General features: G+C 34.4%; 1 protein-coding gene across 1 annotated transcript; it reads left to right on the forward strand.

Annotated features, from left to right (window-relative positions):
* The first annotated feature begins 8,624 nt into the window (after nt 1-8,624).
* On the forward strand, nt 8,625-12,037 carry LOC148921611 (beta-glucosidase 12-like). The gene is made up of 13 exons (XM_089042707.1): nt 8,625-8,873; nt 9,009-9,078; nt 9,180-9,238; nt 9,361-9,436; nt 9,736-9,813; nt 9,943-10,030; nt 10,122-10,377; nt 10,494-10,609; nt 10,718-10,935; nt 11,018-11,049; nt 11,157-11,259; nt 11,371-11,479; nt 11,600-12,037. Exons 1-13 carry the CDS (start codon nt 8,640-8,642, stop codon nt 11,769-11,771), a joined length of 1,611 nt encoding a protein of 536 aa, XP_088898833.1. The 5' UTR covers nt 8,625-8,639; the 3' UTR covers nt 11,772-12,037.
* The last annotated feature ends 1,645 nt before the right edge of the window (nt 12,038-13,682 follow it).

The raw sequence follows: 13,682 nt of genomic DNA on the forward strand, positions 1-13,682 counted from the left end.
GTCCTTTGACGACTGTCAACATACATATAATTATGAAACTCATTTGTTTGTAGTTCTTTGACTGATTGGTCCTAATTTTCATCTATTTGTTTAAATTCCATTGCACTTTGACCATTATACCATAATAACAAAAAAAAATTGAAATTTCGTGGCCCATTGTTTAGAGGCTACATCAGTTTCAATTTGTCACCTTAAAGAAAATTTTAAGAGAAATGTCGCCTTAATTTTTGAAAATTCATGATTTGTCATATGACCTTAACGTCATCCAATTTTTCATCCATTCTCAAGGGTATTTTAGTCTTTCCAATATGTAAATCCTCTGTGAAGCTCCTTTTTCGAACAAAATGCACCACCGGTGACTCCAAGCAATCCCTCGTCCACCTTAAAATCCATTCCTCCCCTTCCCTCATCAAAGCCCCTGCTTCCATTCCCCATTTCCTCTTCCCATTCTGAATTCTCTCTCTATGATGGAACATCTCCCTCCACACACAAATTCCCTCAGCCCACCCAAAACTGAGTTGATTTCCTCTCTACAAAAATCAAAGACTGAATAACCTCACAAAATCAAAATAGTTATAAATATTTATCCTCGAAGTCCATATAAGCACTCAAAATAAAGCTGAGAGATAGAATATAGAAGTGATCAACTGTAACATCCCGTTCCGAAATTTAATTGAATTTAAAAAATTCTAAAGTGAAAGGACGACTTTAACCTTAGGGTTCCTTGGTAGTTTAGAGTTGAATTTTTACTCAAGGCTCATGTTGGGAATTTTATTGGTTCCTTTATGTAGTGCTCGAGCTCACGAGTTCGTAAACACGTGGTGGGCCCAAATCGGAGTTGAAATGAAGAAGTTAAGATCTACATAAGTTTAGCGGCACAACCGTAATTTTTGCAAAGTCAAATTATAAAAAGCTTGACAGCTCCTTCTCTTTGACTTCTCTCTCTCTCTCTCTCTCTCTCACACACACACACACACACACTCACATAGCGATGCTGTCACTTTGACAAGGACGCTGAACTTGAAGAGTTAGTTGGACAAGCAAGATATGCAGCTTTTGATTGTGCTTTCTGTTGATGAAATGGTTGCTATGATATTTAGATATAATCATGAGTTGTTTGTTGTCTGTGCAGGCAATCTTTGATTTGGAAACAAACTCGGACCTGAAAAGTGAAATGAAGGATCTATACATAAATTCAGCTGTGTAAGAACTGTTTATTGAATCACTATTTATTGTAAATTGTTGCCGATTGTATGATTAATATTCCTCCTTTCTCCAGTCAAGTTGATGTGGTTAGGAACCGGAAGGTGGTTGTTATCCGTATACCATATATACTTTGGAAGGCTTATCTCAAGATCCATGTTTGGATTGTGAGGGAGCTAGAGAAGAGAAGATCATGTTTTCCTCATGTTGGTGACTAGTTTCTTTGTGTTATGTATCTAGGCCATTATCTTGTTTGTGTGTGCTTCATGTTGTCTAAATACATTGTCATGCATATGCACCTTGTTCTTTTGTTTTATTAGGTTTCATTTATTTTAATTTTTTAAAATGTGGTCATTGCAGGTATGTCTTTCAATCATCTCTCTCATAGTGCTTTGAATCTTGGGTGATCAACAAAATTTCATGTTCTTTTGAACTTGTTCACATTTATCATGTTGACCTTGTCCAAACTTTTTCACTTAGTGGCAAGGAATACATCCTGGTCTTTGTAGATGACTTCTTTGAGTTCATATGGATCTCATTCTTGTGTGAAAAACTAGAAACCTTTCAAAGGTTTAAATCTGTATGCCATCTTTTACAAAAAGAGAAGATGACTAGTCATCTGCCTCTTGTTAAAATTAGAACAGATCATGGTTCTGAGTATGAGAATTCTCAGTTTCAGAAATTTTGTGAGAAGATGGGGATTAAAAAATGAGTTCTCTGCACCTATTTCACCTCAGCAAAAATGGTGTTGTGGAGAGAAAGAATAGAGTTCTTGTTGAGATGGCTTGGATAATGCTTAATAGCAAAAACCTTGTTAAATATTTTTGGGTTGAAGCTATAAATACAGTTTGTTATATCACAAACATGGTGTTTTTAAGGTCTGGTACCAAGCAAACACCCCATGAGCTTTGGAAAGGGAAGAAGCCTAATGTGTCTTAGTTTAGGGTCTTTGGTAGCACATGTTATATCTTAAGAAATAAGGAGCACCTTGCTAAGTTTGACTCTAAAAGTGAGAAGAGAATATTTCTTAGGTATTCCACTTCAAGCTGAGCCTATAGAGTGTAGAATTATAGGGCATTCCACTTCCTAATCTACTGTGATAACATGAGTGCAATTGATTTTTCCAAAAATCTAGTTCAACACTCCTAGAACAAAGCATATAGACATTAGGCATCATTTTATTAGAGATCTTTTTGAAGACGACATTTTAACATTAGAGTTTGTTCCCTCTGAGGAACAGCTTGCAGATATACTCACCAAGGTCTTGGACTTTAAGAAACATGTCACACTCAGACAGTCCATTGGCCTTTGCTCAATTGATTGATTAGCATGTCTATTCCTTGTCTTCAGCACATTTCAAAACTGTTGACTAGTCATCTTATATGTAGTTGACTAGTCAAGTCAAAAAATATCTTTATTTATTTATTTGATATGCAACTGTCTAACACTTATCTCTCTCCTCTCTGATGGTGTGAACTTGAGGTTATCAGGAGCATATTTCAGTGTTACAGCTCGAAACTGTTCATTGTGATCAACAAGGAATTGTAAAAGCTTAAGAAAGTTTCTTTGGTTGCTTGAATTCTCATACTCATCATGACCACGGAAGGTAAGACGTTGTATTAAGAGAAATCGAATAGAATCAACGGAAGCACACAATCTAATTCGATAATCAATTCGAGATTGAACTAAACTCTTGTGAAAAACATTTTCAATATGTAGTTTTTGTTAGAGTTTGAGTGGGAAAAGAGTTTTCTACACTCTTTATAAGAGTAGGGATCTTTAATTATAATAAACAAATTGAGTTTTTCTGAAGTGGGCTTTGGACTTGTTGCCCTTATTTAACTTAAATATATATTTTTATATATTTAAGTTTTTGAACTTCGGATAACTTCATTTAGTTTGAAATTCAAAGTTCAGACATATCTGTTTGAACAGATATGTCCAAGGGGTGTCTTAGGCTTATTTAAATAGCCAAACGTACGGAGAACAATAGAAAACTTTGAAACCTAATACATTTCACACTCCACTGAAAACCATTGAAAGTACCCATACTGTAGTTCGCCAGATACCAAAATTCAAGTGCTAGAATTTTGGTTTTGATAGTTGTATCCTGGTGGACAGTCGTCTGCAGAACCACAAGCACAGGAGTGGGGGCAAAATGTTGTCTAAGGACATAGCAAATCTGCTAGCCTCTATCATCTCTGCAAGTTAGTATTGTTGGTTAAAACAACTCTTGTACCCGTAATTTTCTGCTATCATATATATATATAGGTAGTGAAAACTACAAAAAATTAAAACATTAAGTATCAACAACAAGATATGATATAAGCATGCAATTCACAACCACATCTCTGACTTGAACAAAACTTTCTGCATGAAAATTAAAACATTAAGTATCAACACCAAGATACGATTAGTGTCCATGACAAGTCATCTAGTACAACTTTCTGCAAATGTGAAACACAGAATCTGAAAATCTTTTTTAAGCAATTTGTGTCACACTCCGGACCCAGGAGTCAATGGAAACCCCGCGCCCGATGCTTGAGAAAATAAAAAATAAATAAAAATAAAAATAAGCAGAAAAATATGGGTTTAAAATAAACTTCTCTTATAAAAATAGATCCAAAATCTTACAACTTTACAATAAATAAATAAAGCTCAATCACTCTCATCTAATTCAGCCTCAACCGATTTAGTCCTTGTCTTGCCCACTAATTCATCTGAAAAATTAAATAGGGTGATGGATGAGCAACCACCGCTCAGTGAGTAGATTATGTAATATGTCAGTCAAGCAATGCCGTTTTACACACTCTAGAAAATATCATGAAAAGATACACCAATCCAAATCATATCACATCATCCATTCATATCTTGGTTATCCCTCATAGCATGTAACCAACCACGTGACCCTTATTGGCCTCACTACCCTATGTCCCCGTGTGGTACATCTATCCCTCGGATACTCTAACTTTGAAGTTCTTATATTCCATGAATAATACGTGCTTCATAAATATTCCAATATATATATATTGTGAAAGATTGCACCAAATTAGACATACTTGACTTGAAATAGAGATTTATTTGTAAATAGAACAAATCCACGATAATTCATGGTTTTCATATTTTATCACAAAATAAAAACTTTTAGAACACATTACATAAACCACTCACCTCGATAATGAGAGCCCTTAAAATAGATTGGCAAGACAACCCATTTACCTATCTTCATGTACTATCACCCAAACCAAGCTCCAAGAGTTTCATCACCACTCTCTCTCATTCTTTCTAATTTCTCATGTTTTGAAACTATAAGGTTACACTCCTATTTATAGTGTTTATAGGAATAAGATAAACTTCAATATTAAAAGGATAAGAACTTCCAAGTTTATCCAAACGATAAATGTCTTAAAAACGATAAGATCATCCAAGTTATCCAAAAGATAAATATCTTAAAAAGATAATATCATCCAAGTTTATCTAAAAGATAAATATCTTCTTTTATCCGTTTAAAGTACGGGTCTTCACAATCTATCCTCCTTAAATGAAATTTCATCCTCGAAATTTATAGCATCTTCCCAAGACAATTTACTCATAAAAATCTTTGTCACTACATGAATTCAAGTTTATCTAACACAAATGTTTAAACCACAAGTGTTCCCAAGCGTATCTAATTCCTGGGCTCTGATACCATTCTGTCACCCCTAGACCCGGGAGTCGGTGGAAACCACACGCCCGATGCGTGAGAAAATAAAAAGAAGCCGAAACATTAAAACAAATTTCTCTTATAAAAATATATCCAAATCTTACAACTTTACAATAAATAAATAAAGCTCTATCACTCTCATCTAATTTAGCCTCAACCGATTTAGTCCTTGTCTTGCCCACTAATTCATCTGAAAATTTAAACAGGGTGAGGGATGAGCAACCACCGCTCAGAGAGTAGATTATGTAATATGCTAGTCAAGCAATGCCGTTTTACACACTCTAGAAAATATCATGAAAAGATACACCAATCCAAATCATATCACATCATCCATTCATATCTCGGTTATCCCTCATAGCATGTAACCAACCACGTGACCCTTATTGGCCTCACGCCCTATGTCGCCATGTGGTACATCTATCCCTCGGATACTCCAACATTGAAGTTCTCATGTTCCATGAATAATACATACTTCATAAATATTCCAATCAATATATATATATATATATATATATATATATATAGTTTGAAAGATTGCACCAAATTAGACATGCTTGACTTGAAATAGAGAGATATTTGTAAATAGAACAAATCCACGTTAATTCATGGTTTTCATATTTTATCACAAAATAAGAACTTTTAGAATACATTACGTAAACCACTCACCTCGATAATGAGAGCCCTTAAAATAAATTGGCAAGACAACCCATTTACCTATCTTCATGTACTATCACCCAAACCAAGCTCCAAGAGTTTCATCACCACTCTCTCTCTCTCTCTCTCTCTCTCTCTCTCTCTCTCTCATTCTTTCTAATTTCTCGTATTTTGAAACTATAAGGTTACACTCCTATTTATAGTGTTCATAGGGATATGATAAACTTCAATATTAAAAGGATAAGAACATCCCAATTTATCCAAAAGATAAATATCTTAAAAACATAAGATCATCCAAGTTTATCCAAAAGATAAATATCTTAAAAAGATAATATCGTCCAAGTTTATCGAAAAGATAAATATCTTCTTTTATCCATTTAAAATACGGGTCTTCTCAATTTTTCATACGCTTGGCAAGCATTCAAAGAACAAACAGCCACAAACAATCATATACAAAATCAACCCTATATTTTGGTCACTTGGAAACCCATCATTTGGGAAAAACCGGGGGTCATCATCTGACCATGCAATCCATTAAGCAAAGAAGATTTTATGTGTACCTTTGGACCAATGGGGACCCCATTACGCTCAGCTGCCACAACACATATGAATATCAGAATCTAATTAGTCTATGGAACTTAAATTTCTTGAATTAAGTTCTCAATTTGTACTCACATGAAAGATTAACGCCAACACCTGTTTTGTAGATTGCGTATACAGAGTTATTTTGAGGTGAATCGCTAGCATAGTAACCAACATAGAAATTTAGTCCAAGAAAGTCAAATAAACCAATTAGCGACCTAGCTAGATTGTTCTTTAGTGAATTTTGGTAATTTTCTTCCAACAAGTGATCGCATGCTTTGCGGATAGTCGCCACTGGTCAATGGCTCCGCAAACCTTAAAAAACATGAACTTTTCAAGCATTAACTTGGTAATATCTGGCGTATTACTCTCCAATAACTGGTAAATATTAAATTCATAAGTAACTTCCTAATATACTTACCATCCAAACATGAAATCCAAAGATCGTATCGCAGCATTTTTATTTTGTATTACGTCCGAAAGGGGCACGAACATGTGTGACACCAACGTTTACCCTATAACTCCTCTTTGAGATGCTTGCACAATAATATCAAGTTTAGTTGATTTAGAGCCACAAAATGGTAAAATACTCCACCACCCTATTATATTTTCGTACTACTTACTCATAGATATTTATTCTTGTAGAATTTTGCAACAACTGCATGAGTAAGGAGTAGGTGATGTGTCACCAAATATGCTCTGGCTGGCATGTTGCATGGCCTTTATATAGAGCAAGTACGGCTGCGCATGAGAATAGTAAGCAATGATGAAATAAATTTCTTTGTAAACCATGCGTGCATGCAATTAGAAGGGTACAAAGGGAAAGTTTCATATTTCAATGAATAGTCAAACATGGAATGGTAGCCGCTAATTCCTAATTAACCACATGCGTCAAATTTTGAAAAGAATTTGACGGACCATTTGTTTTGTTGACATTGTAAACCCAAAATATTTGTGCATAATATGTGATTTCTTTTTTGTTCAACAAATTAAAATTTTTAGTTTTATTAAGTTTCTTGAATACAAGCCGCATAGTCTAAACTACAAGGATTGAGGGCACACACACACACACATACACACGTTATTAAGATGTCATGGATTCGAATCTGAGACCACTGGTCTGCAAGTCAAAACCTTTTTTAATCGAGCTCGACCCGATGGCTTAATTTTACTTGAAGTCTACATCAGAATGCCATCTACACTTGGATGGGTTTTCAAAAATTTAAACACTTTGTACCCAATTATTATATAATGCTACTTTTTGTTGATTTATTGTTTCTCTTCCAGCGTAACTGTACCCAAAAGAGGATATATATCATACAAGAAATTAGTGACTTATTGGATAATTATTCAAAACGATTTGCCTTCATGTACAGTATTCTATAAAAGGAATGTACAGCTATTACGAGAAGAAAAAGTCTAGCAAAAGAAACATCTTCAAGGAAGGCTTTATTACAAGAAGAAAAAGAGCATTAAAACCAACGGAAAGGAAGGGTGAAGAAAAAGTCATTTCTGCATATTTATCTTTAGGGTAAACAGAAAGAAAATTGCTATGAGAATTGATATGTAAAGATGAGTTTGACAATAGATATGCTTTCTTATTTGGATCAGATTGGATCGGAGTAAACACGAATGGGAGCAAGCATGTGTCGCTCCAAGAATTCCATAATTGAAGAGTTTATTAACCATATGAAATCAGAGGATGAAAATGAAGCAAACTCAACCGCTATGTTTCTTCCCATAATAAGCTTTCGTTCAAGGCATTTTTTTTAATGACTCGGCTGTGAATATAATTTATTTCTTGAAACAGAGTGATATTTTGAAGAGCAAAGAAGAACGTGGAGAATTAATGATAATTTTCATACTCTACTGCTTGAACAAGTCTATGGCTAGCGTAATTGCTAAACTCATCCTTATATATTTCTTGTCAAACTTTTTTCATCCTCTTCCAAAATAACCTCAAGAATATCTCTTTTTCTTTCTCCTATCGTTTTGACCTTTTAAATGAGATTATTGCTGGACATGAAGGACAATTTAATGTAATTATTTGGGTAGAAAATTTGAAAGTTTTGAAAATTTTGATTCTTGACAATGGTCAAACTTTTGAATATATTTTTCTACCTAGATTTATTTATTTATAAATACGCCACTAATTCCTTATTACGATATATCCTTTTTGTAAGTACAATTACGCCAAAGGAAGTGAAAGAATAAATCAACCCAAAGGAAGTGCCTGAAGCTCAAGTATATTGGGTACATACGTAGAGTTTTAATTGTGTGTCAAATTTGTTTCCACAGTTTGACCCATTGGTTATAAGAGACTAAATCAGACTTAGCGGCTCTACTCACACAAAAACTCATTCAAATATGAAAGCTTTCATTTCCCTTTGTACCATGACATTCTACGTAGTTGCCCCCTCAAACCCATTCAATGCCCATCTGTGTTTTGTTCTCATTTGCAGCACGTACTTCCTCCTCTATATAAAGGCCATGAAGCATGCCAGCCAGAGCCAACTTATACTTATCAAGATTATTACCAACAAAAAAACCTCAAGTTATGGCAATGCAATTACGATCTTTTCTCTTAGGCGTGCTGCTACTAATTGGCTTTGCATTGACAAATAGCAAAGCAGATATTAGAGCTCCACCCACGCATTTTGACACTGCTTCTCTCAATAGGAGCAGTTTTCCAGAAGGGTTCATATTTGGCGTAGGTTCTGGATCTTACCAAGTAAGTCCTTCCTTCTTCTAGGCTTTAATTTAATTTCTGTTCTGATTGGTTAGGGTATTCTTTCAAATTCAGATCAAGCATCGATCCTTGCAAGAATATTGACATCTTCTTCATTGTGTCTCTTGTGTATTTCAGTATGAAGGTGCTGCAAACGAAGGTGGTAGAGGACCAAGCATTTGGGATACCTTCACCCACAAATATCCAGGTCTGTCCAATCAAATCATGAATTAGTTAAAATAACAAAATGGTATTACATTTACTCTTATGCTCTAAATATTTAATTAAATTTTCAATGATTTATTGCAGAAAAGATTAATGATAGCAGTAACGGAGATATCGCTGTTGATCAATATCACCGCTATAAGGTTCATGACCCAATGTGCACATATTAAATTTTGAAGCATGAAGAAAACTCTGGATATTGAAGATAAGCTCCCCATAATGTTTAGCTCTTTCTCATAAAATCTTTTTTTGTTATGCAATGTAGGAAGATGTGGGGATTATGAAGAATATGGGGTGGGATGCTTATAGATTCTCTATCTCTTGGTCAAGATTATTACCAAGTAAGTTCATCCACATCCTCACATTTGGTTGTCACCAATCGTCAATATTTCTGCCTTCATGTTGATTTTAGCTTAAGTAATGTGTCCAAGTTGTCTACCGAATAATATAAAAAAGATTTTTGTTTCAATTAAAATAATTAATTGAAATAACTGAAGCAAAAATATTATTTTTTTTCAAAGATAAATTAAATAGAAGTCGAAGTTCAAGTTTCGACATATAGTCCAACTTTTTTAAAGTTCAGTTTAAATTGTATCGGTGCACTTATTTCGTTATTTCCTTGTTTTGTTTTAATCATTAGATGGAAAGTTAAGTGGAGGAGTGAACAAGGAAGGAATCAAATATTACAACAATCTCATCAATGAGCTCTTACGCAATGGTGAGTCATCCCACCTCACATGATCAGTAATTTATAAAATTACAGTTTCATGCACTCATAAAAAATAAATAAAAAAAAACTCGTTTTATCAAATTTATAATTCGCTTTTATTGATCATGCCATTTATAGGTCTAACGCCATTTGTGACACTCTTCCATTGGGATCTTCCCCAAACTTTAGAAGACGAATATGGTGGTTTCCTAAGCCCTCATATTGTGTAAGTGAAGAAATTAGTCCTCTTAATCGTATTAATAATTCAATTAATAAATACAATTATGACATTTACATTCTGAAATGTGTATATACAGCAATCATTTTCAAGATTACGTAGAACTTTGTTATAAGGAATTTGGTGATCGAGTAAAGCATTGGAGCACACTGAATGAGCCATATACCTTTAGTAACTTTGGTTACGCAATCGGGTCTCATGCGCCGGGACGATGCTCTACTTGGCAGCAACTAAACTGCACCGGGGGAGATTCATCTACTGAACCATATTTGGTAACACACCACCTGCTCCTTGCACATGCAGCTGCCGTAAAATTGTACAAAAATAAATATCAGGTACAATTCATCAGTTTTTTTGTTTCTCATAATATTGGATTCTAAGTTGTAACAAGAGAGCGACTACTTTACTTTTTTGTGACTCTAAAACAAACAAACTAAATGTTCTTGTGCAGGCCTCTCAAAATGGAGTGATAGGGATAACACTAGTGTCACATTGGTTTGAGCCCCTATCAGAAGAAAAAGAAAATAAGAATGCTGCATTACGAGCTTTGGATTTTATGTTCGGATGGTAAGTGTATTTTGAATTTACTTATGAATATGTAATATTTACTACTTACTAGCAAGCAATGTATATTATAATGTCAAGTTAATGCTTGAAAATTTTACATTCTTGTAGGTTTGTTGAGCCATTGACAAGTGGTGACTATCCTCAAAGCATGCGATCTCTTGTCGGAAGCCGATTACCAAAATTCACGAAAGAACAATCCGAGTTGCTAATTGGTTCATTTGATTTTCTTGGACTAAATTACTATGCTGGTTACTATGCAAGTGATGCACCTCAAAATAACTCTGTATACGCAAGCTACACAACAGATGCTGGAGTTAATCTTTCATGTGAGTAAAAATTCAGAATTTAATTCATGCAATTTAAGTTTATAGACTAATTAGATTCTGATATTCATATACGTTGTGGCAGCTGAGCGTAACGGGGTCCCCATCGGTTCAAAGGTGCACATCAAATTACTAGATTATGCCTTTATGATTTTGACCATTAATCGTTTTGCACTTACAAATGTGACTCCTAAAAATCTAAATATCTTCAAATTTGGGTGCAGGGTGCTTCGGAATGGCTAAATGTTTATCCACAAGGAATTCAAGATCTTTTACTCTACACAAAGAAGAAATATCACAATCCAGTCATTTACATTACTGAAAATGGTAATTATTTCTAGCCTTAAGTAATTGCATGATCAATGTTTCACATATTTTTGGTGTAAAACACACACAAGTAGTACAAAGTCTCTAAATTTAAAATGTATTATATTGTAGGTGTGGATGAGTTCAATGATCCGAAATTATCACTTGCCGAAGCCCTTAATGATACCCATAGAATTGACTACTACAATCGCCACCTTCATTATGTTCAAAGTTCTATTGAGTAAGTATATTAACAAATTCATTTAGAATATATATCAACACACATATGTATATGGTCTAGCTTTAGATTTTGAGTTATTGATTCATATTATTGACATAAATATATTTAATTTCTTTTTAGCAATGGTGTCAAAGTGAAGGGATTCTTTCCATGGACGTTGCTAGACAACTTTGAATGGAGTTCGGGATACAGTGTTCGATTTGGTATTACCTATGTGGATTACAACGATAGGCTTAAAAGGCACCCAAAACTGTCGGCGCACTGGTTCAAAAGTTTCCTTAAGCCGTATTGAAAACTTCATATCATATACTTCATTCAATATTTGTATTTAATTCAACAATGTGAATTTTATGTATTTACAATAATTCTAGAGATTCAAAATTTATGTACATACAAAATTTGAATTCCAAATTTGTGTACATACAATAATTTCAATTTTAGTCCTTGTATAAGATTAAATTTCCATTAAACCTCGTGTAAAATTAGACATTGATTTTTAGTCCTTTGACGACTGTCAACATACATATAATTATGAAACTCATTTGTTTGTAGTTCTTTGACTGATTGGTCCTAATTTTCATCTATTTGTTTAAATTCCATTGCACTTTGACCATTATACCATAATAACAAAAAAAAATTGAAATTTCGTGGCCCATTGTTTAGAGGCTACATCAGTTTCAATTTGTCACCTTAAAGAAAATTTTAAGAGAAATGTCGCCTTAATTTTTGAAAATTCATGATTTGTCATATGACCTTAACGTCATCCAATTTTTCATCCATTCTCAAGGGTATTTTAGTCTTTCCAATATGTAAATCCTCTGTGAAGCTCCTTTTTCGAACAAAATGCACCACCGGTGACTCCAAGCAATCCCTTGTCCACCTTAAAATCCATTCCTCCCCTTCCCTCATCAAAGCCCCTGCTTCCATTCCCCATTTCCTCTTCCCATTCTGAATTCTCTCTCTATGATGGAACATCTCCCTCCACACACAAATTCCCTCAGCCCACCCAAAACTGAGTTGATTTCCTCTCTACAAAAATCAAAGACTGAATAACCTCACAAAATCAAAATAGTTATAAATATTTATCTTCGAAGTCCATATAAGCACTCAAAATAAAGCTGAGAGATAGAATATAGAAGTGATCAACTGTAACATCCCGTTCCGAAATTTAATTGAATTTAAAAAATTCTAAAGTGAAAGGACGACTTTAACCTTAGGGTTCCTTGGTAGTTTAAGAGTTGAATTTTTACTCAAGGCTCATGTTGGGAATTTTCTTGGTTCCTTTATGTAGTGCTCGAGCTCACGAGTTCGTAAACACGTGGTGGGCCCAAATCGGAGTTGAAATGAAGAAGTTAAGATCTACATAAGTTTAGCGGCACAACCGTAATTTTTGCAAAGTCAAATTATAAAAAGCTTGACAGCTCCTTCTCTTTGACTCTCTCTCTCTCTCTCTCTCTCTCTCTCACACACACACACACACTCACATAGCGATGCTGTCACTTTGACAAGGATGCTGAACTTGAAGAGTTAGTTGGACAAGCAAGATATGCAACTTTTGATTGTGCTTTCTGTTGATGAAATGGTTGCTATGATATTTAGATATAATCATGAGTTGTTTGTTGTCTGTGCAGGCAATCTTTGATTTGGAAACAAACTCGGACCTGAAAAGTGAAATGAAGGATCTATACATAAATTCAGCTGTGTAAGAACTGTTTATTGAATCACTATTTATTGTAAATTGTTGCCGATTGTATGATTAATATTCCTCCTTTCTCCAGTCAAGTTGATGTGGTTAGGAACCGGAAGGTGGTTGTTATCCGTATACCATATATACTTTGGAAGGCTTATCTCAAGATCCATGTTTGGATTGTGAGGGAGCTAGAGAAGAGAAGATCATGTTTTCCTCATGTTGGTGACTAGTTTCTTTGTCTTATGTATCTAGACCATTCTCTTGTTTGTGTGTGCTTCATGTTGTCTAAATACATTGTCATGCATATGCACCTTGTTCTTTTGTTTTATTAGGTTTCATTTATTTTAATTTTTTAAAATGTGGTCATTGCAGGTATGTCTTTCAATCATCTCTCTCATAGTGCTTTGAATCTTGGGTGATCAACAAAATTTCATGTTCTTTTGAACTTGTTCACATTTATCATGTTGACCTTGTCCAAACTTTTTCACTTAGTGGCAAGGAATACATCCTGGT

This window comes from Prunus mume, linkage group LG1 (genome assembly GCF_029339155.1).
Source record: "Prunus mume cultivar Tortuosa linkage group LG1, ASM2933915v1, whole genome shotgun sequence".
In the NCBI taxonomy this organism is placed as follows: Eukaryota; Viridiplantae; Streptophyta; class Magnoliopsida; order Rosales; family Rosaceae; genus Prunus; species Prunus mume.